The sequence below is a fragment of the Macrobrachium nipponense genome, chromosome 1, assembly GCF_015104395.2.
Source record: "Macrobrachium nipponense isolate FS-2020 chromosome 1, ASM1510439v2, whole genome shotgun sequence".
NCBI lineage: Eukaryota > Metazoa > Arthropoda > Malacostraca > Decapoda > Palaemonidae > Macrobrachium > Macrobrachium nipponense.
This window is the reverse complement of record NC_087200.1, coordinates 141,417,465-141,444,361: the sequence shown is the minus strand read 5'-3', so window position 1 is coordinate 141,444,361 and position 26,897 is coordinate 141,417,465. Positions and strand designations below refer to the sequence as shown.

At 36.6% G+C, this 26,897-nt stretch overlaps 1 protein-coding gene across 10 annotated transcripts in view; it reads right to left on the bottom strand.

Moving 5' to 3' along the window:
- The window catches only part of LOC135219691 (NAD(+) hydrolase sarm1-like), a 703,407-nt gene that overhangs the window by 445,345 nt on the left and 231,165 nt on the right, over nt 1-26,897 (bottom strand). For 2 of the 10 annotated variants that reach the window (XM_064256651.1, XM_064256654.1), the window contains exons 1-2: nt 16,253-16,418; nt 13,666-14,722 (exon numbers count right to left, since the gene is read on the bottom strand). The exons of 4 other annotated variants lie outside the window; for them this stretch is intronic. In XM_064256651.1, coding sequence (XP_064112721.1) covers nt 13,666-14,340 — 675 coding nt within the window. In that variant the 5' untranslated portion in view covers nt 14,341-14,722; nt 16,253-16,418. Of the gene's footprint in view, nt 1-13,665; nt 14,723-16,252; nt 16,419-26,897 lie in introns of those variants that run through there. 4 more of the 10 variants (XM_064256653.1, XM_064256655.1, XM_064256656.1 and 1 more) reach the window with 4 other exon arrangements.

The window sequence follows — 26,897 nt, the reverse complement described above, 5'->3', positions numbered from 1 at the left end:
TTTTCAGCCATTTTACCTTTAAGGTATATAAAAGAAACATATGATTATTTACGAGAGAAGGCAAAATAAAATAATATAACTAAAATTTACATTTAAATCAATAAACGAATCAAAGATAGAACAAAATTAAAATGCATTCAAATATATGCATAAGCATAAAAACGCAAGCTCTGCAAAATCAGAATTATTTCATTCCATAAAACACTATTTCTTTTTTCTGAGCTAAGAAGTGGCTGCAGACACTCATAACAAGGAGAGAAAAAAAGCCCACGAGTGAACCTTCAATCTTTACCCACATCCTCATTCCACAGCATTTAAAAAGACATTTGCTTACACATTAGCCTAGCCGTTCTCTCTCTCTCTCTCTCTCTCTCTCTCTCTCTCTCTCTCTCTCTCTCTCTCTCTCTCTCTCTCTCAAAATGAAATACATATGATAATAATAATAATAATAATAATAATAATAATAATAATAATAATAATAATAATATTAATTATTTTATTATTATTATTATTATTATTATTATTATTATTATTATTATTATTAATATCAATATTATTATTATTATTATCATTAATATTAATATTATAATTATTACTATTATAAAAAAGTGACAAGGACTGAAGGGATAAATCTACTAGACGGGAATAGCATTAAACACAGATGAGACAGGATACAAATACCTGGGAATAATATAAGGGGAGGGTAAAAAACACGAAGAGATGAAGGAAATGATTGGGAAAGAATATCTGCAGAGGCGATACTCAAGTCAAAACTCAACGCCGGAAACATGACGTAAGTCGTAAACACGTGGGTAGTACCAGTCATCAGATACAGCGCAGGAGTAACGGAGTGGAAGAAGGCTGAACTCCGGAGCACATACCAAAAAACTAGGAAACACATGACAGTACACAAAGCACTACACCCAAAAGTAAATACATACAGACTATAGATAACAAGAATGGAAGTTAGGAGAGGTCTACAAAGCACAGAGGACTACATCAGTATCGAGAGCAGAGCACTGGGTCAATACCTGAAAACCAGTGAAGACGAGTGGCTGAGGACTGCATGGGAAGGACTGATAAAAGCAGACCCAGAAATGTACAGACAGGAGAATGGAAAACAGAACGGAGGAATGGCACGGTAAACCAATGCACGGACAGCAAATGAGACAGAATAAAGGAAATGGCAAGCAATGAAACATGGTAATGGCTACAGAGGGGAGAACTCAGGAAGGGAGAAGGAATGCAAACAGCGGCACAAGATCAGGCCCTAAGAACCAGATATGTCCAAACAACAATAGATGAAAATAACACCTCACACATTATGCAAGAAGTGCAATATGAAAGACGAGACTATAAACCACACAGCAAGCGAATGTCCGGCGCTGGCACAAAACCAGTACAAAAAGAGGCATGATTCATTAGCAAAAGCCCTCCACCGGAGCCTTGTGCAAGAAACACCAGCTAGCATGCAGTAATAAGTGGTGCGAACACCAACCTGAGAGAGTAATGGAAAACAACCAGGTAATGATCCTCTGAGACTAAGGTATCAGAACAGATAGGGTGATACGTGCCAGAGTTGATACTAATTGGCAAAATCAAGAAGTATCACTAATTGATGTCGCATTACCATACGACACAAGAGTAGATGATTTCGAAATAGAAAAAAATTGATAAGTATCAAGACATGGAAATAGAAATGAGAAGGATATGGGATATGCCAGTGAAAGTTATACACATAATCAGAGGAACACTAAACACGATCCCAAGATCCCTGAAAAGGAACCTGGAAAAAACTAGACGCCGAAGTAGCTCCAGAACTCATGCATAAGAGTATGCTATTAGAGGCAGTGCACATAGTGAGAAAAGTGATGGACTCATAAGGGGACATGGTGCAACCCGGAACCCCACACTAAAAACACCCAGTCGAATAGGATGACTAATAATAATAATAATATAATAATAATAATAATTATAATATTATTTTATTATTATTATTATTATTATTATTATTATTATTATTATTATTATTATTATTATTATTATTATTTATTATACAAAAAACGTGTCATTTGCCATATAATGAAATTACCCAAGGCCACAACAGTAAGGGATAAATATTACGTTTTAATTACTGTCAAACTGAATTACACAGCACGGATGAACTAAACTCACTAAAACATTCATCGCGTCCTGAAAAGTTGTCGATCTCTACCTCAACATATTTTCTACCAGCCCATGAAGTCGGCAATTTTGCCTGTGCTGTTGACGGCTGACACACAGTAAGACATGTAAGTCGATTACTTGTTGACGTTGGGTAGGTACGTAACTGCTGATAAACAAATTGTCTTGACGAAAGAGATTTAAAATGCTTCTGAAATGCCCAACGATCAGTAGAAGTTAGTGGAATAAGGAGGACGCAAGTTGTAAGAAATTTTAAATAGTTATTTTTCTCATACTAACACTGATGTTCTTTCAATACAGCCATTTGAATGTTGCTAAGTAGTTGATGCCAAAGCCTTTGTACCCAAGTACTAACACTTGCTTCAGACTTCATTAATCTTACAAGAGTAGTATTTCTCTGACCAGTAGCTCCGAAAAAGACACACTACTAAATGTCTCATCCTTATAAATATAACAGGAGAGTTTCTAATTCCGTAGGAAAACAAGAAAAAAAAATACTATGCCGTATACTGGGAAACAGCACTGATCGAGTGTCATAGATTTTAATTAACCACTCCAGAGCAGTCACTAACAAAAGATCAATATGATTAAAAATAGATATCAAGAACCTTGCGTGACCACAAACCTCATCCAAGCTACGCTACCTGATGCCTAAAGTTTAATTCATATCTCTCAATCTTATTTTCTTCCTATAAAAATCGACCCTTTTCTACGTTTTTGAGTAGTCCGACAGACAAACAAACAAACAAATAAACAATTCGAACCAGAAACGTAACCTCCACGTCGAGGATAACTTGAACACTATGATCTTTACACTGGGCTTAATTCTTGCCGATTTTCTAGGAAACGGGAAGGACGTGTAAAAACAAAAATTGATAAATAAATAAATGAAATGAACTGTTAATGCCGGAGTGTGTGCATATGTGGGGGGGGGGGGGGGTTAAACATGCTGCTAATGAGACACCTATCAGCCGAAGTACTTAAAGATATAATGCAGGAGGAATTTTCTTCGAGTTTTTCAATATTTCAACAGTTAAAGCCTGAATGTGGCGGTAGATATTCTCTCTCTCTCTCTCTCTCTCTCTCTCTCTCTCTCTCTCTCTCTTCTCTCTATTAGGGGAAATGTCTTGTTATTTTTGCTGTAAGAAAACATATACTTGAGGAACATGAAGAGAACTTCTACCTTGCAAGATGCCCGAGAAGATTTCAGCTCCCCTGAGCACCATAAATAGAAACCACAGACCGTTCGGTTTGCCTGTCCGTAATTAAAGGAAGTATTCTTGGAAGTGGCGAGGCTGGGTATCTGATATATAACTTTTTCAGGAATTCAGAACGCATACCTTAACGATTCTCATGATAGGGCACACTTGTTTTAATGAAAGGATTCGTTCTGGATATTATGGACCTTCGTGAAATCAATATTCTTAACAAATAGCATCGCAAACAAGTGACCTTTTAGATACCCTTTGATAAAACTTAAGCATACTGCATGTAATTGGAGTAATTGAAGTGTGGCATTTATATTAACGATAGGTAAATGATGGCCTTCAAGACCTCCAAGATGATCGTTCCATTTTTCGGCTGATATTTAAAGATTCTTTTTATTTTTCCGGAGGTATTAGTTCCGTCTCTTTCCATTTTTCAGTTGAGGTCACGGATCTTTTATTTTTTCGAATGCTTAAGCTTCAGCTGTCCATTTCTCAAAAGCGGTGAAAGGAAGTTTTTACTGGCAGAAATGTGCTCACTTTCATTCTATTGGCAAAATGAGGTCAAGAGGATTTCATTTCTCGAAGGACTGTACATCCAAAATTCCATTTTTGTCTTGAGTTCAAATTAAATAACAACAAACAAGTAATGACCGGATGCGGGAACAGCTCGTACCTGTCAATGTTTATCTTTTCGAGCTACAAATTCGCGAAAGATCAAAGAGGCGAGAAATGCGTCTCCTTGAAGCATCTGGTAGCTGTAATTGGTTGGGCGCCGATATAACTGTTGGTCAGGGGAGAGAGAGAGAGAGAGAGAGAGAGAGAGAGAGAGAGAGAGAGAGAGAGAGAGACTCACGGTTGCTATGCAATACTTCAAGTTCTTTCGAACATTTTCTCTCTGTTAAGAGACTTCACGGATATCTGTGCGTGTGTTTGTGCACGTCTCCTTAGTGCACGTCTCGCTTCACTGGCGACCAAAACACGCTTCTTTATAATTCATAATTTAAGGTGATAAGAATCTTATCATGACTCTTAAGAGGAGATGAAATTATAAATAGCGAAATAGCGGAAACCAAGACGCCTTGAAATTTTCTAAATTCCGATTTCGCAACTAATACCGGTAACGCCATTTCACGGCGTGTAAAATTTCATACATGTAAGAAAGACAGGAAAAAAATGCAGCTGCTCTAAGCAATTGTTCTTTCTTAGTTCTACTTTAAAATACATCAATTAATAATAGTTTACTAAACCTTCCGCCTTTTCCATTCCATTTACTTCTTTTTCCGAAAAGATGCTGTATCAGTGATTGCAGTGACCCTACAATTCATACTTTTCTGTTTATTCCTAGGATGAATAAAATATTCTGAAAACTGCTCGCTAGGTCATAGCCTACGTTTGAATAATTTGATTTAATAAAAAGTGTTTTAGAAGGTTGCTATCAGGGCAAAACAAAAAGGAGTTCTCACTATACCATTTTGAAATCATCACAGAGGTCAACTGTATATATCTAACAAAATATGAAATCTCATAAAGAAGCATTTTACTTCTTAATCAATGTCACTCTCACTCAAAAGTCCAAAGAAAAAGAAATATAGAAGGTAAACTTGAAAGAAAAAGGTTCTCATGAAAGACAAAGCTCACAGCCACTGCAAACTCAGCCACAGCAGCATCACAGCACAGGATTTAGGGGAACCCACATGAAAACCGACAAGAGAGCAATTAGGAGGAGTAATCAGGAGTCCTTTAAGGGTCTCATTACCAGCCTCGTGGCACTTCGACGCCGGTGTTATCTATTTTAAGAAGCGCCAGGAGATAAGGATCAAAGATCGGCCGATAAATAAAAATACAACTCCGAGACAAGTCACTCGAGAAGTCTCCGACCATAAGAGGACATCTCGGCTGTGAGACTCAGACTTTTTCTGCGCTTCTCAGGCTCCGTCACGACTATCTGGACTTTCTTATTTCAAGATGCTTCTGGGTAAGAAGAAAGTAGTTTTCATCAATCAGATTTTTGCTTCATGCCTCAACATTACCGCATTCCCCTTGTGCTATCTTTCATCTTTAGTAGAAGGTTTGGTAACGATAAGCTGGAGATTTTTTTTCCTTGGTGCTTTTGGTTATGGTAAGAGGATGCTTTTCAGCATTTGTTTCCTTAAAACTAGTTATTCAACGCGTTCCTTTGTGATATTCTTCATTTTTCATAGACAATGTTGGTAATACTTCTAATCTTCGTAGACATCGTTTGAGGGTTCCAGAAATTAAATCAAGATACCTTATTAAGATCCCTTCGGATTCTCTCTCTCTCTCTCTCTCTCTCTCTCTCGCTTCTCCTCTCTCTTCTCTCTCTCTCTCTCTCTCTCAAACACAAATGCATTCCTTCCTCTCGCTCACCTTAGTAAAGCGGCAGCATTTTTGTAATGCCGTCAAGATAAAAAAATAAAAATAAAAAAATAAAAAACTACTTCTCGTCTGTAGAAATTATTCGAGGCTAGGTTGCGTGTACCCTAGAGATCGTTCTGCGAAAGTATTCAAGAGTATGAAAGCAAGCCGACGACGTACCTGTCATCCCAAAGCTGTATAAGGAAAACAACAAAACATCCTTCGAAAAAACACCAAAGGGAACGAAGTCATTATCTGCAGATCGACACTGTCTCCACTCTCAGTATGAAGTGCAAAGAAAAAGAATAACGCTCTTATTATTATTATTATTATTATTATTATTATTATTATTATTATTATTATTATTATTATTATTATTATTATTATTATTCAGTTGATGAACCCTTTTCATACGGAACAAGACCTCAGGGGTCCATTAACTTGAACTTTGAGCTTCCAAAGAATATGGTTTTCATTAGAAACAAATGAACGGAGTATTTGTTTATAAGAAGAGAGTATGTGTTAAAATAGTGTGGATGCAAACAAGAAAAAAAACTCCTAGTAGGCAGAAGAAAGACATTTGCAAGAAGCAAGCACTTTAGAATGCTACATAAACGCAGAAGAGAAAATAACAAAAGAATAATGTCTCAACAGCGGAAGAACAAAGTCATCACCTGCAGACCTACCAGTAAATAATGCTACTTTACTGGTAGAACTAACTCATTATTTGCAGGCTGCAAGTTACTCCAATGTTAGCATGAATGCAAATGAAAATACTACCACTCCAGAGAAAAATGGTTTCTCAATCAAGTCTCTTCAGCTGATCACCTTTTCTCTTGTAGTATAAAAGAACTCGTAGCACCACTTTTAAGAGTCAAAAAAAAACAACAAAACTAGTTGGATTATCACGATTTTCAATAAAGATTGAATTTCAGTCTCGTACGAAAAGAGAAGTTTAGGTGAAGGTGAAAACATTTCTTAAACAAGCGAGATAGGAATAAAAACAACATATGACATCCAATATTAATTTGAGTCCCAGAACATTACTTTCATCTTCAGAAAGAGAATTAGAGAGAATGAAAGATTCGACCTCAGCAAGTTTAGGCACAACTGAAATACAGAAATGGCACACTAGATAAAGGGTACCAGGACACAGAGTGAAATACAGATATGGCAAATTGGTAAAAAAGTCGATAGCAATATAGACAATAGGTAAAAAAAAAGAAATAAATAAAACTTTTCACAACATTAACCTCCTCATACAACTTAGGGCAATAGAAGCAACATAGGATTTTAACGGAGTGCACCTAAACAGTTGCATCTCTCCGGAATCACACAATGTCCCTATCTCTGGTGAGGTGACTATAAAGAAAATTAGAATATATATATATATATATATATATATATATATATATATATATATAATATATATATGTGTGTGTGTGTGTGTGTGTGTGTGTGTGTGTGTGTGTGTGTGTGTGTGTGTGGTGTGTGTCTGTGTGTATCAAAAGCAGGGGTATGATTTCTTTTTAACATGATTAGGGATCTGTGGAATACTGAATAAATTACTCAAAAAGTTACTGAGAACTTTTAAGTACTTTAAAATCATGAGAAAAACAAAATTCACCAAATACAAATGGTTATAGTATATATATATATATAGTATTAATATAAACTAAATATTATATATATATGTATATATATATATTATATATTATATATATAGATATAGATAGATATAATAAATATAATATATATATACTAAAGTATAAATATATATACATATAGCATATATATATATATATATATAGATATAAACATTATATAAATACCTACATATATATGTATATATTAATATATAATAATACTATAGTAATAGTACATATAAAACATATGTGTATATATATATGTGTGTGTGTGTATATATGTGCATATATATACTAATTAGCCAAAATTACCGACAACTTAATAACAAAGCAAAGGGCTACCTCCTTCTCTAGGAAGACTCAAAGGTTATCTAATCTCGAGTTCTTGAACTCGACTGAATCAGTCGACATTCAGTCATTTAACATCAAGGGGAAAATACATAAAAAATGGAAAGGTCAGTATCAAAGTAAATATCAATTAGGTCTCTTTGATAATTCCACAAAGCAAAATTGTTCAAAAGGGTGCCATCATTGCGACCTTAATGAAAATTTAAATATATATATATACTATATATATATACTATATATATATATATATATATATATATATAAATATATATATATATATATAATACTTTACACATGAATCGATCACATATTTGCCCTTATGTATGAATGAATATTGTCAATAGATTAGGTAGAATATGTCTAAACAAATACAATATTCCGTATAACTGGCATACAAAAAAATTGCACTATTTACCTACCAACAGATGTACCCTCCAATCACGGTCCCTCCAATAAACAAAACAATGTACCAGCATTAAACAGGCTGAGTAAAGCAAACCCCTCTAAAGCTAATGATGAAGTGATTGTGCTCCTCCCTTTTAACAAGAATTAGCGAGGTCAAGAGTGCTTTGGTTCCCCGTCTGAACGCATTTAAGGATCCTCACCTCCTCAAGGCGGCCAGTTCTCAGAACCGCTCACCACCAGCACACCTTCTCATTCTGAACCGTACAGTATGCTTCCTTGCCACTCCTCTATGCTCTGCCTCGAGTTCAAGGCTAGCCTTGAATTTGATTCTTCGTTGACAAGCAATGTTATATTAGCTTGTCATAACACACATTTCAAGACTAGAGCATTCACTTGCATCAACATTTACAGCGAATCGTAAGAAAGAATCACACACAGGAACCATCTGTCTATACTGGTCTGTTACAATTTTCTTCTACAGTAACTACCTTCATCAGCTCCACCCGTGACGCATGAGCATTATTGTAATTCACATAAAGTTGGCCGATATATTTATCCTTACATGAGAGTTGGAAATTGGAAGAAGGCACAGTTAAAGAAGTTGAACAGCAAGGCAGGAAGAGACCAGAAGGAAACATACGAAAAGCAGAAGGCAAAAAGCAATGCTGCTGCTGGATTTCCCAGAGTTGGTGTGGCTCATGCACTATGAGTCGCATGACCAATAAGTGCGGTGGCATTTCCAGACCCTCGGCAGGAAATCGATCATTTAGATATTTTTTTTCGGCTTCAAGATTCTTTGAGAGAGAAAGATTTCCATCTAAAATCATCTTTTGCCCGAACTTTCCATTCACAATCTCAGTGTAGGTTTCCTGAATATAACGAAAAGAATGTGTTACACTTATTTGGTTATCAAAATAGTGTATATTGGCTCTGAATCCTGAACTGGGTAATAACTTTCATATGGAATCTCAGTACACAGAATGATGATCATACATACATATATATATATATATATATGTGTGTGTGTGTGTGTGTATATAATATATGAATATAAAGATACATATTATATATATATATATTATATAATAATATATATCTATATATATTAATAGATAGAATAATATATATATATATATATATATATATATTAATTATATATATATATATCAAATACTAATAACAGACCTCGCTAAATTCCGAATTATATAGGTACTTTAGAAACTATAAACTCCAGAATTTACACACGTTTATGTGCGTTCATACACACATAGGCTATACATATAAGCGAGCGATCAAAGTATTGTAAAAAAATAAAAATAATTCGTTCAATCTTATTAACAGGGTTGTCGGACAAAACCACATATTGACCTCATGTTAATGATGTGCAGGTACATCATAAAGACGATTGGATGCGCGCAAGTCACGTTTCCATGAAGAGATGCCTCCAATACTCACTTGAAACTTTATGCTTCTAAACGCTCTAGCAGATACTCCAAGATATTTCTAGTCTCAACTATAAATACAAGAACTAGCATAAATGGTTCTGCTGGCGAGCCTTCTTTCGAGGGTAAAGCTTTAAGGCAAATTTTAAAAGTTGAATCCCTTTTTCGAACTTGAATCGTTATCAGTGTTGAGGTTTTAATGGTAAATTTTATGGTTAAGAGTGGCTTTATATGGGCGGGTCTTTTTCTTTTTAAGGATTACTCTCAAAGACAAACATTTCTTCAGGGTTCCCCTTTACAGTGAACTTTTTTTTAAGTGGGAATTTTTTTTATGATTATTGTATTTTAAGTTGTACTTGGTTCTTCAGGCCTTAAGGGGGATGCGAAAGCCCTTTATATTTATTCAAAATTCTAGGTCCCTGAATGTGATTTAAATTCATTCCTTCGCAGAAACAGTCTGGGTCAAAGAATTTATATAAAAACAATAAAAGCAAAGGCTATAAAATAATAATTATATTTTCTATCTGTCACGGAAGAATAAAATATAATGGGACAATTTTGTCTACAGAAAACAAATCGCTTCTCATTTCACCTGTAGATACACCTTCGTACACGCCTAGCATTATCTTAAGAATTTAGAAATGCGGCACGTACTGGAATCGCTGAAAAGCATCAGCTCCTATTGGTCTGTCGGATGTCCAAGAATTTGTCCAACTTATTTCCAAATATGGACACTGTAAGATTACCAATGGCTCAGTTGCATCGACGGACAAAATTACGCATGTTAAAGGACCGAGAGTACAACTGACAAAACTACAGAGAGAGAGAGAGAGAGAGAGAGAGAGAGAGAGAGAGAGAGAGAGAGAGAGAGAGAGAGAGCAAAATTATTCCACCACTCCATAGGTGTGGGAATACTTTGCTGAGATCCTTCCCTACGTGAATCGGGACATTATCTGTAATAGTTAATGAAAGGGATGATGTCAGGCATGACTTCAGAAATGCATACAATGTGCCAAATCGAGTCTAAATTGCGCTCTATATTGTGGTCGCTGCTTAAATGACTGGTGGCATCGCATCTTAGCTCATACAACAGGATATTCAGAGAGAGAGAGAGAGAGAGAGAGAGAAGAGAGAGAGAGAGAGAGAGAGAGAGAGATTATTTCACAAGATCGTGAAGTTAGGCGACGACAGATACAACTGGCGGGGGGAATAAACGACATTTGCCAAGCCTGTACCCTCCAAAGTAAATTATGTATGCAGGCTTTTACCTGCTCTCTGTTGTCTGAGAAGAGAGCTTACGAAGACTATAACTTTTTGGGCGACATAATTTTTGGCAAATTAATCGTACCTATAAGAATATCTGTACGTCACAAGCAAACTCTGTACTGCTGTTTACCTTTAAAATCAATCATTTAATTCCCTGATTACATAAAAAAAAGTTTACATGTTGAAGAATTAATGAATGACACAAAATGAGTGGAAAGTCAGGTCCTGACTTGCAATAAACAAACTGAGTTTCTACACGAAACGTCGATGGAGAACAAACTCACCGTGAGAAAAACGAGTCTCCGAGAATATATTCCAAGGTGTCAAACGCATATCGCCGGAAAGAAATCAAGGAAACGGGCTTTAAAGCAGATATCTACAACAAATTATTGATTAGATAAATGACACAAAAAATTATTTTTGGAATAATATAAAATAATCCTCGAAGCCTGAATCCATTAGATCTCTCGAAAAATGCCCATGGTTAATTTTAATATGATCAAATGATGAGCAAATCCATAATCTGAAACTTAAAAAAAACTCAAAATTTTGTTAAATGTGAAAGACTATCATTCGCCCAATGGTATTCCAACGTCAAATATTTAGATGAATGCGTCAGAAGTTAATGGCATTTGCAGCATGTGAGAACAGTTGAACTGTGCAGCACATAAGAATTAAGTTCGATTGCCTTGCTTGATTTCTACCTAATCCAAATATAAAAGAAATAAAAGTAAAGCTCTCTCAACTCAGCCTGTTGTCCTCACAAAGACCGACTCGTCACTGAAAGTTTCCAAAAGCAACATCAGCTTAACAGACTCCCTAAAACAACAGCCAATGTTGTGCTGTAACACGCGCGGGAAAAAGAAGTGGTGAAAACTAAACGAAAGACGAAAAGCAAATACATTGACTTTCCAACATAATTTCCAAGCGGAACTCTTGATTCTTGCAAGCTTTCCCGTAGTATATGTTGCTTTCATGTAGTAAAGGGTTGCCGGAGTAGCCTACCCTTGCTGAAAATTATATTTTCATGAAACAAATTCCCACATACAATTTAATACACTCAGGCATAAACTGACGCTTTCGAAGGACTAACCTGTTAACCAGAAGTCCTCGACTGAGGACCAAGGAAGAAATGTACTAACAAACCTGTGAAGAGAAACTCGACCAGATTGATTTTAAAGAAACCTTTGATTCTATGACCCATTATTCTTAGTTTCTTAGTCCCTTGTTTCCATAAACGGCATGTTTGAAAGAACTGGACAATACACTTCAAAATCTTCGCGTGTATATATATATATATATATATATATATATATATATATATATATATATATATATATATATAATATATATATAGGCCAACTCAACACAAACAGCACAAACAAGTGAGTAAAAATTTCTATGGGTCCACCACGTAATGAAACTACTCTAATATCGAAAAATAGTTATCAGTTTCAAATCTTACAAACACAAACAACGAGAACCAAAGAGAGGCTGGATGCTATATGAAATCTTCCACACTTATATAAACAAATGAGCTTTGCTTTGTCACATGTAAATCAAATCCACAAAGAAACAAGCATAAGCATGAACGATGGTCTGTGGGTAAGTATTTACGGTATGAATGTGCTTGCTAGGGTATGCGTGTGCAATGAACACCATTTATACACATTCAGCAACTACACAAATCATACGTAAGCGCTGAATCTAGAAGGTATATAAGGAAATACGAATAAGGAGCTATAATGTCTAAAAAGCAAAGGCTATACTCGTAACATTAAACATCAAAACATGAAAGCTAAATGTATATACAGCATATAAAAATTCTCTTAAAAAACGGCATTATAAAAACAGATCCATGCTCATTTTATAATTATGAAAAAAATATGTTAAACCATAATCAGAAAATCTTTAAAAACGTGGAGACATTTTTTTTCACAAAATAATTACAGAAGACCTTCTGAGGACTGAATCAAAATCATGAGGTTAAAATGAACAGAAGCCTTCATAATTCTACATGGGTATGGATGGTGCAAACTAAAAGGGTACGCAGAGGTCATCAGTTGCCCAATTCACACTTGCATCCTAAAAGCAAAAGCACAGTTCGCTTGTGAGAAATGACAGGAAAATAAAACGTTGGCTTTCAAATTAACATTAATATTTGTCTTTACGCTACTAATGAAGCTAATAATTTGCTTTTATTGAAATATTTTATACGAAAAATCCCAATAGAAATAAACTTATTTTTCTATCATTATGTACTATGGTTTAACTAGTTATTACCTTATACTGTGAGAACATCAAAAAGTAAAAGAGAGAAATTTGAGTGAACTGGAAAAAAGAAAAATATTGAGAGGTACACAAAAGATCCTTTTAAATCGGTCTTCCTTTAAACTCATGTCAAGTCATCGTTATTTTACTTAAGTGAAATTAATTTAATTATGATGATAAACTCGCTATTATGAGTTCCGGAAGAGAAATACATGAATAGTTATATGTTCAACACCGCCACAATAAAATCTTATTAAAACTATATGAAAAGTATGAAAGGATATCATCATAACATAACCCAACCCCACAGATGGTTTTGCAACTGACAAGGAGCTGTCTCTAAACTATTCAACGAAACGAGAGCGATAAAATGCCATAATTCTCATCAGATTCAACGAGAGAGGAAATGTGATTTGGGCGACTGAGGACCTCGTGAAAAAAGCTTCAACAGAAAGTGACTATAAAGCCCACACACACAAGAGTACATCGTGACCACACTATTGAAGGTGCAGTACTGACCCAGGTGGCGTGGCTCTTATATACCTTAGGAAGAGTCGAGGCGCTCCCTAGGGGAGGGGGAGTGATCGATGCCTTGTGGGGCGAGGATGGCTGAGAGACACAAGTCCCTCGGAAACCATCCCGCCCTTGGCCTGTGCCCATGCCGCTGCTGTTACTCCCTCCTCCCGTAGGAGGCCAAGTCAGAGGGGTTCCACTGGGATCAGGCTCCGGCGTGACCGTGGGGACCCAGCGAGAGTGGAAGTCGTCTGGTTCTTGAACCCAGAAGCCTTTGCTATGGGGTGCACGTGGACTGGCCGACGACCCCCGCTGGGACGACCCGACGTAAGGTAAATTGCTGAAGCCATTACTGCTGCTGTTGAGGTTTGGAATACTGCTGCTGTTGTTGTGGGTCAATCGGCGGTTTCGTAGGCTATTGCTCAAGTTATTGCTTATGTTGGCATTGGCCAAGTTGCTGGTTGAACCTCCACCAACGGTACCGTCCCTGACCCAGCCGCCGTTGGGATCCCGCGACCAACCTTTCCTGCGATCCACATCCATGTCTCTGGTGCCAATGCCATAACCCTTGTGGTTGGAACCAACACCGACCCCGCTGACGCGGGACGAACTCCCATTCTCAGTTCCAATGCTCCCCCCTCCACCGCCGCCCCCGCCCCTTCCGTTGCGGTAAGGGAACATCAACGACGTCCTCGTCAGAGGGCACGGCTCATGGAACCCGGACGGCGAGCAAAGCGAACTTATCTCACAGAGACTGATCTCTTTTTGCTATTCCACAAAATAAATAACACAATGCAAATAATTTGCCACTTGCACACACTAACCAATTTCACAAAATTTAGACCCTTTAGTGGTTGATTTACCTTATGATAACTCCGTTAATACTCCATTTTCTATAATACAACAGATATGTTGATTAGCCATTGAAATATACTTCCTTTATGCATTCATGACTGACATGGTTGGCACTGCAACTACGGATTTCATATCACTCACACAATTAAGTTCGAGCTGTTCTATTGGTTCTAAAGCATCATTGTAAGTTACAAGAATCCTACAATCCCTAAAAAGGAAAAGAAAAACATTTATTATTTTTATTGTACATTGTTCTTTCAGAAAACAATATGAAAAAGCAACAATTAACTCAATATCTTTAAACAAGCATATTTACGGGAACATCGGACGACCATCCACATAACTTTCATTTTCAGTTGTAGTGTTTTCGTGATGACCAAACCTTTCTCCGCTGTCTGAACACATTTCTTTTCAAGTCAGAATTCCATCCCGAAGAACTGGTTTGTCCACGTGTTCCCCGTAACCTCACAGAAACCCAAATGACGCCCTTCAACAGACTGCATTTAGCCCTTCGTGAGAACGCACAGCATGCCTTTGTAAGGAGACGTCGAGTAGCTCAGCGAGCGACTCGGAGCAGCGAGTCGCGGAGGGAGAGGAGGAATCGGAGGATACCATCGTGACGTTGGAAAATACCTTCGGTAAGCAATGGGTTTGACAGTCGAGATCAGTGAACTGCGCTGAAGGGCATTAAAAACTAACTGGAGCATTAATCGTTGAACCCGGAATAAGAGTTTACACGAGTCCCGAGGTGCTGGTGGGTACGTGGTAAGAGCTCTGAGAGAGAGAGAGAGAGAGAGAGAGAGAGAGAGAGAGAGAGAGAGAGATGGTAAGAGCTGTTTCCGAGAGAGGTACTGAATAAGGTGCTGTGGCCCATTTGGGAGACCAACACCATCACCACTAGACTAGGAGATCTCCTCCTCCCTTGGCTGGGATCCACACTTCTCCATTCCTCTCCTCCTTCCTCCTCCAATCATCGCCTCCCCATAACACCAACAATAACCCCACTTCATGCACGTTGCCCATCCAATACAGCCTATGTACATCATTCTGAAGTCCTAACTTCACCTTCGGGCTAATTATTGAGCTTTATTTCATTTTTTTCGGAGTGAGGGCTTCACGCTTATTTTCAATTATCAATTTTTTTTTCACTGTTGGCTCATTATAAATCAGTGCCTCCTTCGAGAATCAAAAAGGCATATCCATTAAATCGCTGTCCTTTAATCCAATGTGGAATGAATCGCCATCACTTAAGCCGAAGCCGGATATGGTTGTCATTAACATCTCATCGTCGCTCACTATCGAAGAGTAATCACGTCTAGAATTCACGGAAATTCACAAGGCACAAATTCCGCGCCATTCAGCGAGACACCGAAAGTTCAGTTCAGGCCAACTTTCACTCTCCGTTTCAGTAAATAAATACCATATCTGCACGGATGCTCTTCTGTCACAATAAACTTTTCAACACAATCTGTGCACACAGAGGTGCGGGTTTGTGCGCGCGTGCGTGTGTGCACACGCAACAAAAGAGCAAACTACATTTAAAAATTTCAGTCCATTCGGGACCACATCACTACAACAATCTTAGGATTCTGGTAATATACACTCTTCTTCCCCAACGTTTATCAGAGTTTTTCAATCATTCCACATCTTTTATGTTACATGACAGTTCTACACAACCACATACTACTATTAAATTATACAAAGCTGAACAGTATGCCGTTATACATGACAACCTTACCAAATGGGTAAGTGCAAAATCCAGATCACTCGTTTAAATCGAGTCGCGAAGCGACAAAAAGTTCGAAGGAGACGGGAGAAAGAGCATGAGAGCAAAAGCGTGCAGGTGATGTTCGAAGGTGCGTGCACACTCTCCAACCCAGAACCTCCTCCGCCAGCAACAACTAAACTTCAACTGGGGTACCTTACGAGCTGCCTGTCTACCAGATTCAACCCCTTGCCAACTCTTACCAGCCAGCCGCCAGCCAGCTCTCGCTCACTCGCTAGCTACCTTCTGTCTCCGACACCGATGCCATCGTTTCTTTTTTATAGCCTTTTCTCCGTCTCCACGCTACGTTGCCCCTTTTCTCGCATTAACAGGGCGTCACATGACGAATGGTCTCGTTAAAAAAGCCAAAGAAAACTGATTCAATTCCCTTACTGTGATGCCAAATTAAAATAATAGCAATGACTGATGTAATCTGAGAGAAACTTCCAGGGTGATCTGTACCTTTCGAGGGAGTCTCCTGTGCCCAATGCGTCTGTGAAACACAAAGATAGAGCAGATCTTGATTGAACTAAAGCTACAAATACGCTTTTAAGAGTCAGAGAAATTACATATGTTAAATACTTTTCAAAGTAAAAGATATCACAGATGTTTAAAGCCGTTTCAAAGTAACAGAAATCGCAAGCATCTCAGTCTGTTTCACAGTAAGAGTAAGAGAAATGATCGATATTTCATCCGTTTTAAAGTACCATAAATCATAGAGATATAACGGACATTAAATCCGCTTCAGAGTAAAAGAAATCGTTGATATTTAAATCCATTTCCAAGTAAAAGAAATCGTAGATATTTAAATCCGTTTTAAAATAAAAGAATTTTACATTAAAATTGTAAATCTGTGCAAAAGACATGGAAGTATTTTAAGTTTCAATATGCCCCCATCTTCACTGTTACTCTGACTAATATCAAAGACGCGTAACCTAGAATAATGATGAATAATCATATGAATAATCCCCCATTAAAAATAAATTTAAAGCAAAACAACTGAATCGCAACAGTTTTTGGAGTTCCTAACAATCAATGCCGAGAGAGTGGAAAATCTAATTACATAAACTATAAACAAAGAAAGAGACACGCTAAAAATATCTGGATAATAATGATACATAAATTAATTATGGCAATGATTAAAGAGACGCAAGCAGCTACACTCGGCAAAAACTGGAGATTTAATTAAAGAAAAACGTGATACCCCAACAAAAATAAGACATTAAAACGTTTTGGGATTAATTCCAGTAATATATCAGTGAAAGAGAGAGAGAGATACCAGCTTAAAATCTTATTTCTATGACTTTTGTTACATATGATGATGATGATGATGAGACCGAGAGAGAGAGAAGAGAGAGAGAGAGAGAGAGAGAGAGAGAGAGAGTTGCACTCCTTAGTTATTTCGGTTCAGAAATCATAGCACTATGAATTACTGTAACAATAAATATAAAAACAGATAAACCAGTCTCAACAGAGTAATGCACGGAATATCCGACTAGAGTTTTATTCTCGTCCCCTAAATAAAAGAAAAAGGTTCATTTTAGTCGCGAAGGTACCGCAGAAAATAAAAAATATCTAGGGCATTAACCTGCCATAATATGGATTAGTAGCAGTTACATGCCTGAGATAATCGCCTTGATTACTTCCCTTGCAAAATAATGTCAAAGGCGTTCTTTCAGGTTCTTTCTTTTAACAGAGTTAAAAAGAACGTACAGTTAAGTAAACGAAAAGGAATTCGGCGTAAGTCACAGGATACTATAAATACAAAAATGAGAATGAAGTGAACTTTATATACAATAATGAAAATAATACAATACAAAAATGAAAATGAAGTGAACCTAATAAGTAATAATGAAAATAATACAAGTTCTAACATAAAATGAAACTAACAAAACAATACCGAGTATTCACCAACTCAGGGTAAATAATGACAATCATGTAAATGCTGGAAAAAATAAAACATAAAACACTACCAAGTATTTGACATTTAGGGTAAAAATTACAATAACACAAATATCGAAATAAAAAAAAAAAAAGCCGGAGCTATTTTCATATCAAATCAAATGATTGACACCTAACTGATGTACCAACACAGCTACAATCAAATGAATTAGTACAGAATCTGATGTTGTCATCGAAGAAGCTCTTCAGATTAAATCATTCAAGATTATTTCTGACGACAATAATTTAAACTTATGTTCCAACACTGCGTATGAGAAAGTATAATGATGACAATGCCACGTACAACAAAAACAATGAATGTAACAGAATATGAGGATGAACATAAGATACAATTTTCATGCTTTAATATGATATTTACATCAACGAATTCTAAAGCAGCACTCGGAGATCTACATAAACAACAATAGGAAAAAAATTAGTAATGAAAGACACACCTACTTATGATGCATTGACTGAGTTCTGTAATTCACAGCCATGAGAGATGAATGCGTCTCTTCAAAAGTCTGTTCAGAACAATTTGCTAAACTGTAAACGGTACGGATTTTTTTATGTAGTATGTTACTGGAGCAGATGAGCTCATTTAAAGGTTTATGTAAGACAGGAGAAAAATAAACTTTTATATCAATGATCTGACCAACCCTATAAATCAAGAGGTGGACGAAATCCCAGTCACAATTAATAAGCAACAGCACTGTAGCTTAGATCGAGCTTCCTGGCACATTTCATGAAAATCTCTCAGACATTAATCATCAATAGACACTCTAAGACTAATATCAATTGCGAACGAAAACTACAATTATCGCAGCAGATCCAGAGTTACAATGAACATTAACAGTTGTGAAAGGTGAGAGTTTCTTTTATATTTTATAATAATAAAAATAGTTATTTATTAATCATTAAGCATCATCAAACAAAGGAGTTTTGTATTATTGTGAAATCAAAACAAATAATCTTAAATTAAGATAAATATGTAACAAAAGTAATAAATACAAAAGTAGAACAGAAGGCTGAACCTCAATAAATCTCTACCTTGTGCGAATATTGCTTTTACAATGCACGTGGCAAGCACGCATTCCACCCAAACTCACCAGCACTTGGACTTACACAAGCAACTAGCTCTCTCTATTAAACACCCTTCAATTCCCAAACTCTATATTTCTAAACTGATTTTACTGACGTTAACTCACTGTCAAGTTCCTTAATAATTTGCATTTCCGATTACCCTTCCATCATTCAAAATATCCTAAAGTACTGACATCACATCTTTCGAATGAACGATCATTTGTCGAATGCCGTTACCTTAATGGTAATCAAAATTTGAAAATCAATGGCTTTTATACATAAATCTAATCACAATTTTAAGAAAATATGACATTAATATTCAACACTCATACATTACAGCTGTACGATATTAGCTTTCATGTTATGCAAGCGACATGGCCTTGGCCATAGATATTAATCTTACACTGAAGGGGAATGAGGAGGAAGAACACGCAATGTTCAGCAATGACTCCTTCACTAATATAATACTTACAAATTTCAAATATTTCGTTCTCATTCATTTAGAATGCCCATATGAAAGGAAAAAATACTGTTACAATAAAAATTAATATGTAACATTTAAAGAGCACGAACAAGTAAAAAAAAAGAAGAGGTAGACATACAGTACTCAGTAACAAATGTAGATTGGTTGACTGATTTAATTTTTAAACAGTCAATATGACATCAGCATTAGTACTCACCTGGAAAAAGAGAGAAAAAAAAAACATGAGAAATCCTGCAATTTAACTGCGTATTTTTATACTCTGAAATATTGTACATTAGAAATTATATCACAGGAACTTCAAATGTTGCAAATTTAAAAAAATTAGTGTCTCAATAAAATCTGTTCACTTCTTTCAATAAAAAATAACTAGAAACAGGTTTTAAGGTTAAGTTAATATAAAGTTCAAACACCTTACACACTTCCTATATAAGTGGGTATGAGTCAACGAGAATCTCAATTTAAAAAAGTACAAATACATAATTTTACACTAGGAACATTTTCCAACTTCTCTATAAAAATGTCAAGCAAAAATGGCTGACTGATACATGTAAGTTTATGTTGTAATTAAGCAAGAGAGTAGCGCCATATTATAATATCGGCCTTGAGGCTCAGTCACTCGTACAGGGAGGCACAACAGGATATGTCCAAATACTATATGCAATCGTGGGAAGTCACGGACAATCAGTGAAATGACTCAATATCTTACTGGCGAATGCTATTGGTCACAAACAATCGATTGCTAGAACAAAATCGGTCGTAGGGAGGTTTTCACCATGCACAAAATCCTGGATATGTCTGGTTAGGTTCACCAGACTGGCGATGAGCTGAAATGGAACCCTACACCATGTTTCAACAAGAGTCTCAAGAAAAATATCTGAACAGAAGGCACAGGGGCTACCCAGCAAAAAGCTATGGGGCTGTCAGCCTTTCAATTCCTGGCTATGCATTTGACAGTAAGAAGAAACGGCAGCAGTGGAAGTTTGGCCTCGAGAAGGAGAAAGAGTTCTCACCTCCAGCATATCAAGGGCAAAGAGGCAACAGCAGCAACACAGACAAACAGCTAGAGGAGGTTCTCGTATATGTATATGGCAAGAGAAGTGTCAGCCACATAGCAACTGCAGGACCACTCACTGGAATTACATAGAACTTGTGCACTTGCTGGACAACTTGTGGCGTAATTTCCAGATGAATTCCATCTAGATGATAATTCAATACCGAGACAGTGATGCACTAAAGGCAGACCATGTCGTTTGGCATCTACATCACCTCCCCACCCTCGGTGCCACAGTGATGCTTTGCTTGCAGTTGGACCACCCATGGCAGAAGCAGTATTTCAGGGCAATCCCAAAGCACATGGTCTTGTCTCCACTCTCCTGGGAACACCTGATGATAATTCCTTCCTTCTCGATCCAAGACAACATTCTTCAGAACTGAGTACCTAGTTCATCAGGTTATAAAGCCACAGAAATGACAAAACGTTTTTCAGTTTTTGTTGCAAAAAGGCCAAGCAAACACTATAACCCGATTACCAAAATACTAAATGTAGTCTCAGCCTTGTATCTTGTCCTTGACAGTCTGTAGTGAAAATTCATTTCTCCGCACTTAGACTGATTGCTGAGAATACAGCTTTGGATTGGTCTCTAATGCTTTTTTGAGAACCGGGTCAGTGAATACTACCAAGTCTGATGTCGAATAACTATCTTTCACGTCATAGTGAATAAATTTGTAGTCTGCATCTGAGAATCTAACAAGATGATGGAGGAGAAAACTTTACAGTTTGTACACTGTGCTAGAGGTCAGGTTCAGGGAACCTTTATGGTAATTTGCTTGCAGTCTAGAACACTAGTAATGTGAAGTGTTACTTTGCATCAAATATCTCAGATGTATCGCACTAGCCATCCTGTGCTGCGGGGAGGGGCATAATTTCTAGTTTATACGTTACATAATTCTGTCACAAGCCTGGCTATAGTGCTGTAAGCTACTCTGGAGGCATAGCTCAGAATGCAGCAACAGTTTCCAGTTGCAACGAGTCAGGGAGTTATGATAAGCTTCAATTTTGGAGGTAGAGGGCCACTCAGTTTTGTAATATGTTTAGTCAGTCTTCAGCTTAGTCTGTCACGGAGTTCCTAAAACACTTACGGTTCCAGCCACAAGTATTTAGAGGATGTTATCCACCGATTCTCCTCTGAGTCCTGCTACCCAGTTATCATAGTATGCAAAATCGATTCTTCTTCTTGACCAAGGACAGGTCCTATATCCTCTGCTTTTGTACTTCTCCTGTCACGCAGCAATAACAGCACAGCTGCAGCACTCATACTATCTTTCTATGGAAGTCTATTATACCTTGATTAATCTCCAACATTCTTTGTGGGACAGCCATGATGTAAATATGTTCACCCCAGGCTTCAACAGGAAAGGATTATAAACACTCTTTAGAATCGCATTGCCATCATCGTATAATAGTTATGGAGAGTATTATATAGTCACTGGCGGATGTGCGAATCTCAAAAACGTCTTATGAGCTCATGTAAGACCTGGCGCAGCATATGACAGCAACTCTTCTTTTGCCAAAACATCGCAAACAATCGCCAAGAAAGCCTGTTATCTGCAATTAGACGCAGTCGAAGTAGCTCAGGTGTGACCGAGTCTTAAAAGATAAACAAAAGACGTAAATCATTATAACTGCAAACATTCTCATTCGGTTCCTTATTTGCCTTATTTTCTAAAAATTCACTGTAATCGTTCTAAATTATTTTTCGAAACATTATATGACTTAGATAAATGAATAGTAAACACTGCACCTTAAGGTGTAGTTTTCTCATGTCAAAGTGAATAAATATAATCATAGAGATCTGAATATGATCCAGACGAAGAGAATCTAGTCTTGTGAGAAACTGTAGCACGAGAATAAACTTTAACCTTTTTCTCTTGCTTTATTCACAATGTTTCTGACATATGTCCATCTTCAGGGTCTGTAAAAATTAAAATTCATTCATGCAAAGTAAAAAATAAAAATAAAATTGAAAAAATCAAACATAAAATTAATACCACCCTAAAAACAATATGATAAGTTAATAAGATCATTTTCCTGCTGAAGTCGAGTTGCTAATATTCAACATGAATGTCTCCATAACAGTCTCTAATAGTCGTATCCTTATCATCACACCGAAATAGGCATGTTAAACATAATAGATTAGTCTGCCATGCAAAAGTATGAAAATCTTCAGATGTTCTCGATCATTTGAACTATTCACGTTGAATGTTAATGTCTCAGAAGCTGATGCGAAGCAAGCCATTCATACCACCACTTCAAGTGGTCGCGTTGATCTTGCTTTAACAAGGAGGGAAAGACATGGAACACTTTCAAGTAAGCACGAAAGCAATACGGTTGTTTAAAGGTGAGAGAAGATAATTAGGGGATGAAGTGTTTCCCTTTTTTTTTTTTTTTTTACGCAGTAAAAGTTAAAATATAAATATGCATACTATGTATATGCAAATACCATATACAAGCATTAAATGAATATGTATATATACAAATACTGATACATGCGTGCACACTTATTCTATAACATAAGGTGCTCTTCCTTATACTATGGGTATGGCAGACCATTTTTTTTCTTCTCTCAGAGAATTATCTTTGAACGGCAATCCTAAAGAAGAGCAACTTAAGATTTTCGAAAGGTTGTGTCTTACTCTTACCACTGAAACGGACAGCTGCTTCCTGCGTACAGTATGTGAGAATGTACAGAGAACCTAAGTGCATGTGTACTGTATTCCGCCCTTCATCCCGAGGAATGCAAACCACCTGGGAAGCCAATAAAGCTTTGTGATAATGAACATGACTTTAAAAGGAACACAGTAACGTCCATAAAGTCTTTTTCGAGTATAATGGGGGCAAGGCGGGCCATCAGATAAAATAAAAGCGAGGAACAGAAAGTCATCCTTCGTGGGGCACAGGACGGAAGAAACAAGCTCACTGGGACATGAAACTTCCAAAGCGACACCCTAAAAGATCATATTGTATTATGCTGTTGTATGATGGAAATTGAGAGAGAGAGAGAGAGAGAGAGAGAGAGAGAGAGAGAGAGAGAGAGAGAGAGAGAGAGAGAGAACCACGTTAACCTGCGATAAAATGCAGATTAAAAACTTCTTATTGTGTTGCTTTTGAATTTTGTTACATATGATGATGCTGTTGAGAGAGAGAGAGAGAGAGAGAGAGAGAGAGAGAGAGAGAGAGAGAGAGAGAATCACTTTAGACCTAGAAAAAATGCAGATTAGAAGCCTCGAATTGTGTTGGTCTTGACTTTTGTAACAAGTGATGTTGGTGATAATGGTGATGACGGAGATAGAGAGAGACAGAGAAGAAGAAGAAGAAGAGGAAAATCACGTTAGATCTATATAATATCAGATCAAAAGCTGGAAATTTTGTTGGTGAAAACTTTTGTTACTTATGATATGAGAGAGAGAGAGAGAGAGAGAGAGAGAGAGAGAGAGAGAGAGAGAGAGAATATCAATGCATTCATAAGATGCAGACTCCAATATTCACACAATTTTTGGAATTTATAAAAATGCTTACATTTACAAGAGCAGCATATATACAGTATTTTTACTGCTACAGACTTACACGTAAGATGTTAACTTTATGTAATCTCTGTTCGTAATCTCGAAACATCCACTTCTTCAAATATATTATAAAGACCTTTAGTCTCTCTCTCTCTCTCTCTCTCTCTCTCTCTCTCTCTCTCTCTCTCTCTCTCTCTCTCTCGTCTCTCTCTCTCTCTCTCTCTCCTCTCTCTCTCTATCGCTATCTCTCTCTTCTACTCTCCTCTCTCTCTCCTCCTCTTCTCTCTCCCTGAAACTGACAAATAACGCCAATCAGCCAAGGTACTGAGGTCACGAATGATGAAAAACAGACCACTATGTATTCAAGGGAAGGCAGAGGGTAAATTTGCTTTCTTTTATTCTGTCAAACTTACCGTTAGCCTTCTTAGGCAGATATCTGCAAAAACAATTTAAAACTTGGCTGCTGAAAAAACATGCCAATTGCAAAAGAAAACAACAAAAGGAATAATAAAATACAAAAAGCATATCACCGGTTTGAACAAAAAACTTCAAGAGGACAAAATATTTTATATCTGTGCTACAGTTTTGTTTTCAACATTGTGGCAATTGCACAATTATGACATTCCTATAGTACCGAGTATATTCTAGTGACAACGCAGACAACCATAAATAGTACTTGCTTCTACCTTGAAACAATTTGTATATCAGTTTCAAAAGAGTTTGTGTTCGTATTTCAGAACCAAACCAAAAAATAATATAATAATGTCCATTCCACTGACGTTTTCTATACTAAACCCGCAATACAAAATGTTCGTAAAATAGCCATGACGGTGTAGCAAAATTGTCGACAAGAATCATTGATACCGAGCTTCATGCAAAACGTCTTTATGTCGTTGGATCAAGCCATTGCGATTAACTCTTCAAGGGAAATAATTATAAAAAAAACATAAATAAAAGAGTGTACGTATAAGCAAACGAAGAATATATCGGGAGGAAGACTAAGATAACGAGAATCTTGAAAAGATTACAGAATTACAGAAAAGAAAAGAAAGCTTTGGAAATAAGGAAGACCTCGAGAATTTTGTTTTCTTCATCACGACAATAATAAGGCATTCGCCAAACTACATAAACAAATTTCTGGCACCACTAAATCCTTTTAAAGTTCGTTTGCCATTTCATGGGCAAACAATCTCTCTCTCTCTCTCTCTCTCTCTCTCTCTTCTCTCTCTCTCTCTCTCTCTTCCTTTCATTCTCACGTACATGCACTCGTGTCTCTCTCTCTCTCTCTCTCTCTCTCTCTCTTTTCCTTTCATGCTTACGTACGTGCACTCGTGTGTGGCAGTGTAGCATTCAAAAAGGTGCTAATTACAGCTGAATGGCAAACGCCTATATAGAAAAATTTTATTTAATATTTTTTATAATGTACATAATAAAACAATACCTGACCACCAAAAACATTAAAACTCATAGAACAAGCTATATATAAGGATCTGTACGTGAATAGTGAAGAGCCCTAATTTTTGTGGGGTTGAGATCAGATCGTGTCTTTTGCTTACAATCATTAAGCGAGTATGTAATAAATGTATTGTACAAGGAAAAGGCCATTGAAAACGTATATAAAAAAGTACAAAAATTCACGAATGTATGTGGATAAGAACCTATATTTAAAATAATACGGCTAAGTTTCTTGTTCCCATCCTTCTGCCGTTAACTACAAACAAGTATACCTTAAATTACTCCTTTCCTTTTATTAACCGTCTAAGAAATTGTAATTTTGTTAGTTGTGTTATGGCTTCATTTGATGTGAAGTCTCTGTTTACTCAAATTCCAGTGGATGAGACGATTGACATTTGCCTAAATGAGCTGTTTAAAAATAATAATGATACTGTCCGTATGTCGCAGTTAAAGGAACTTTAGTCTTAGCTACCAAAGAATGTTATTTTTTGCTTAACGGTTTGTTATATAAGTCAACTGATGCTGTAAGCATCGGATCCAGTCTAGGACCATCTTTGGTTAATGCTTTTATGTGTTTTATGGAGAAGATTTGGTTAGACGATTGCCCTTTGGATTTTAACCCCTTACTGTGCAGGGGGTATACATGTCGATGATACATTCTTAAATTTTAAGAGCCGTGACCAGAATCCTCGTTTTTTAGAGAACCTTAATAGTAAGCATATTAATATAGAATTTACTTCTGAAATCGAAGATAATCATACGCTTGCCTTTCTAGATATTCAAGTAAAAAATCTTAATAATAATTTTCACACTTCAGTCTTTAAAAGCCTACTTCCACGGGTCTTATGTCTAAATTTCAATCAGCTACACTTTTGATATATAAGATGAATTTTATATTTATGCCAGTTACCAGAGCGTATAAAATTTGTTCTAGCTATTTGAATTTGCATGAAGAATTGGAATTTCCAAGGTCATTTTAAAAAACAATGCCCATCCGTTGAATTACATGAAAACATATATTGGTAAACAACTTTCAACGTTTTATGTGAAAAAGCAACCCGAAACTACCGCTAACGTAAAGAAACCTGTTAT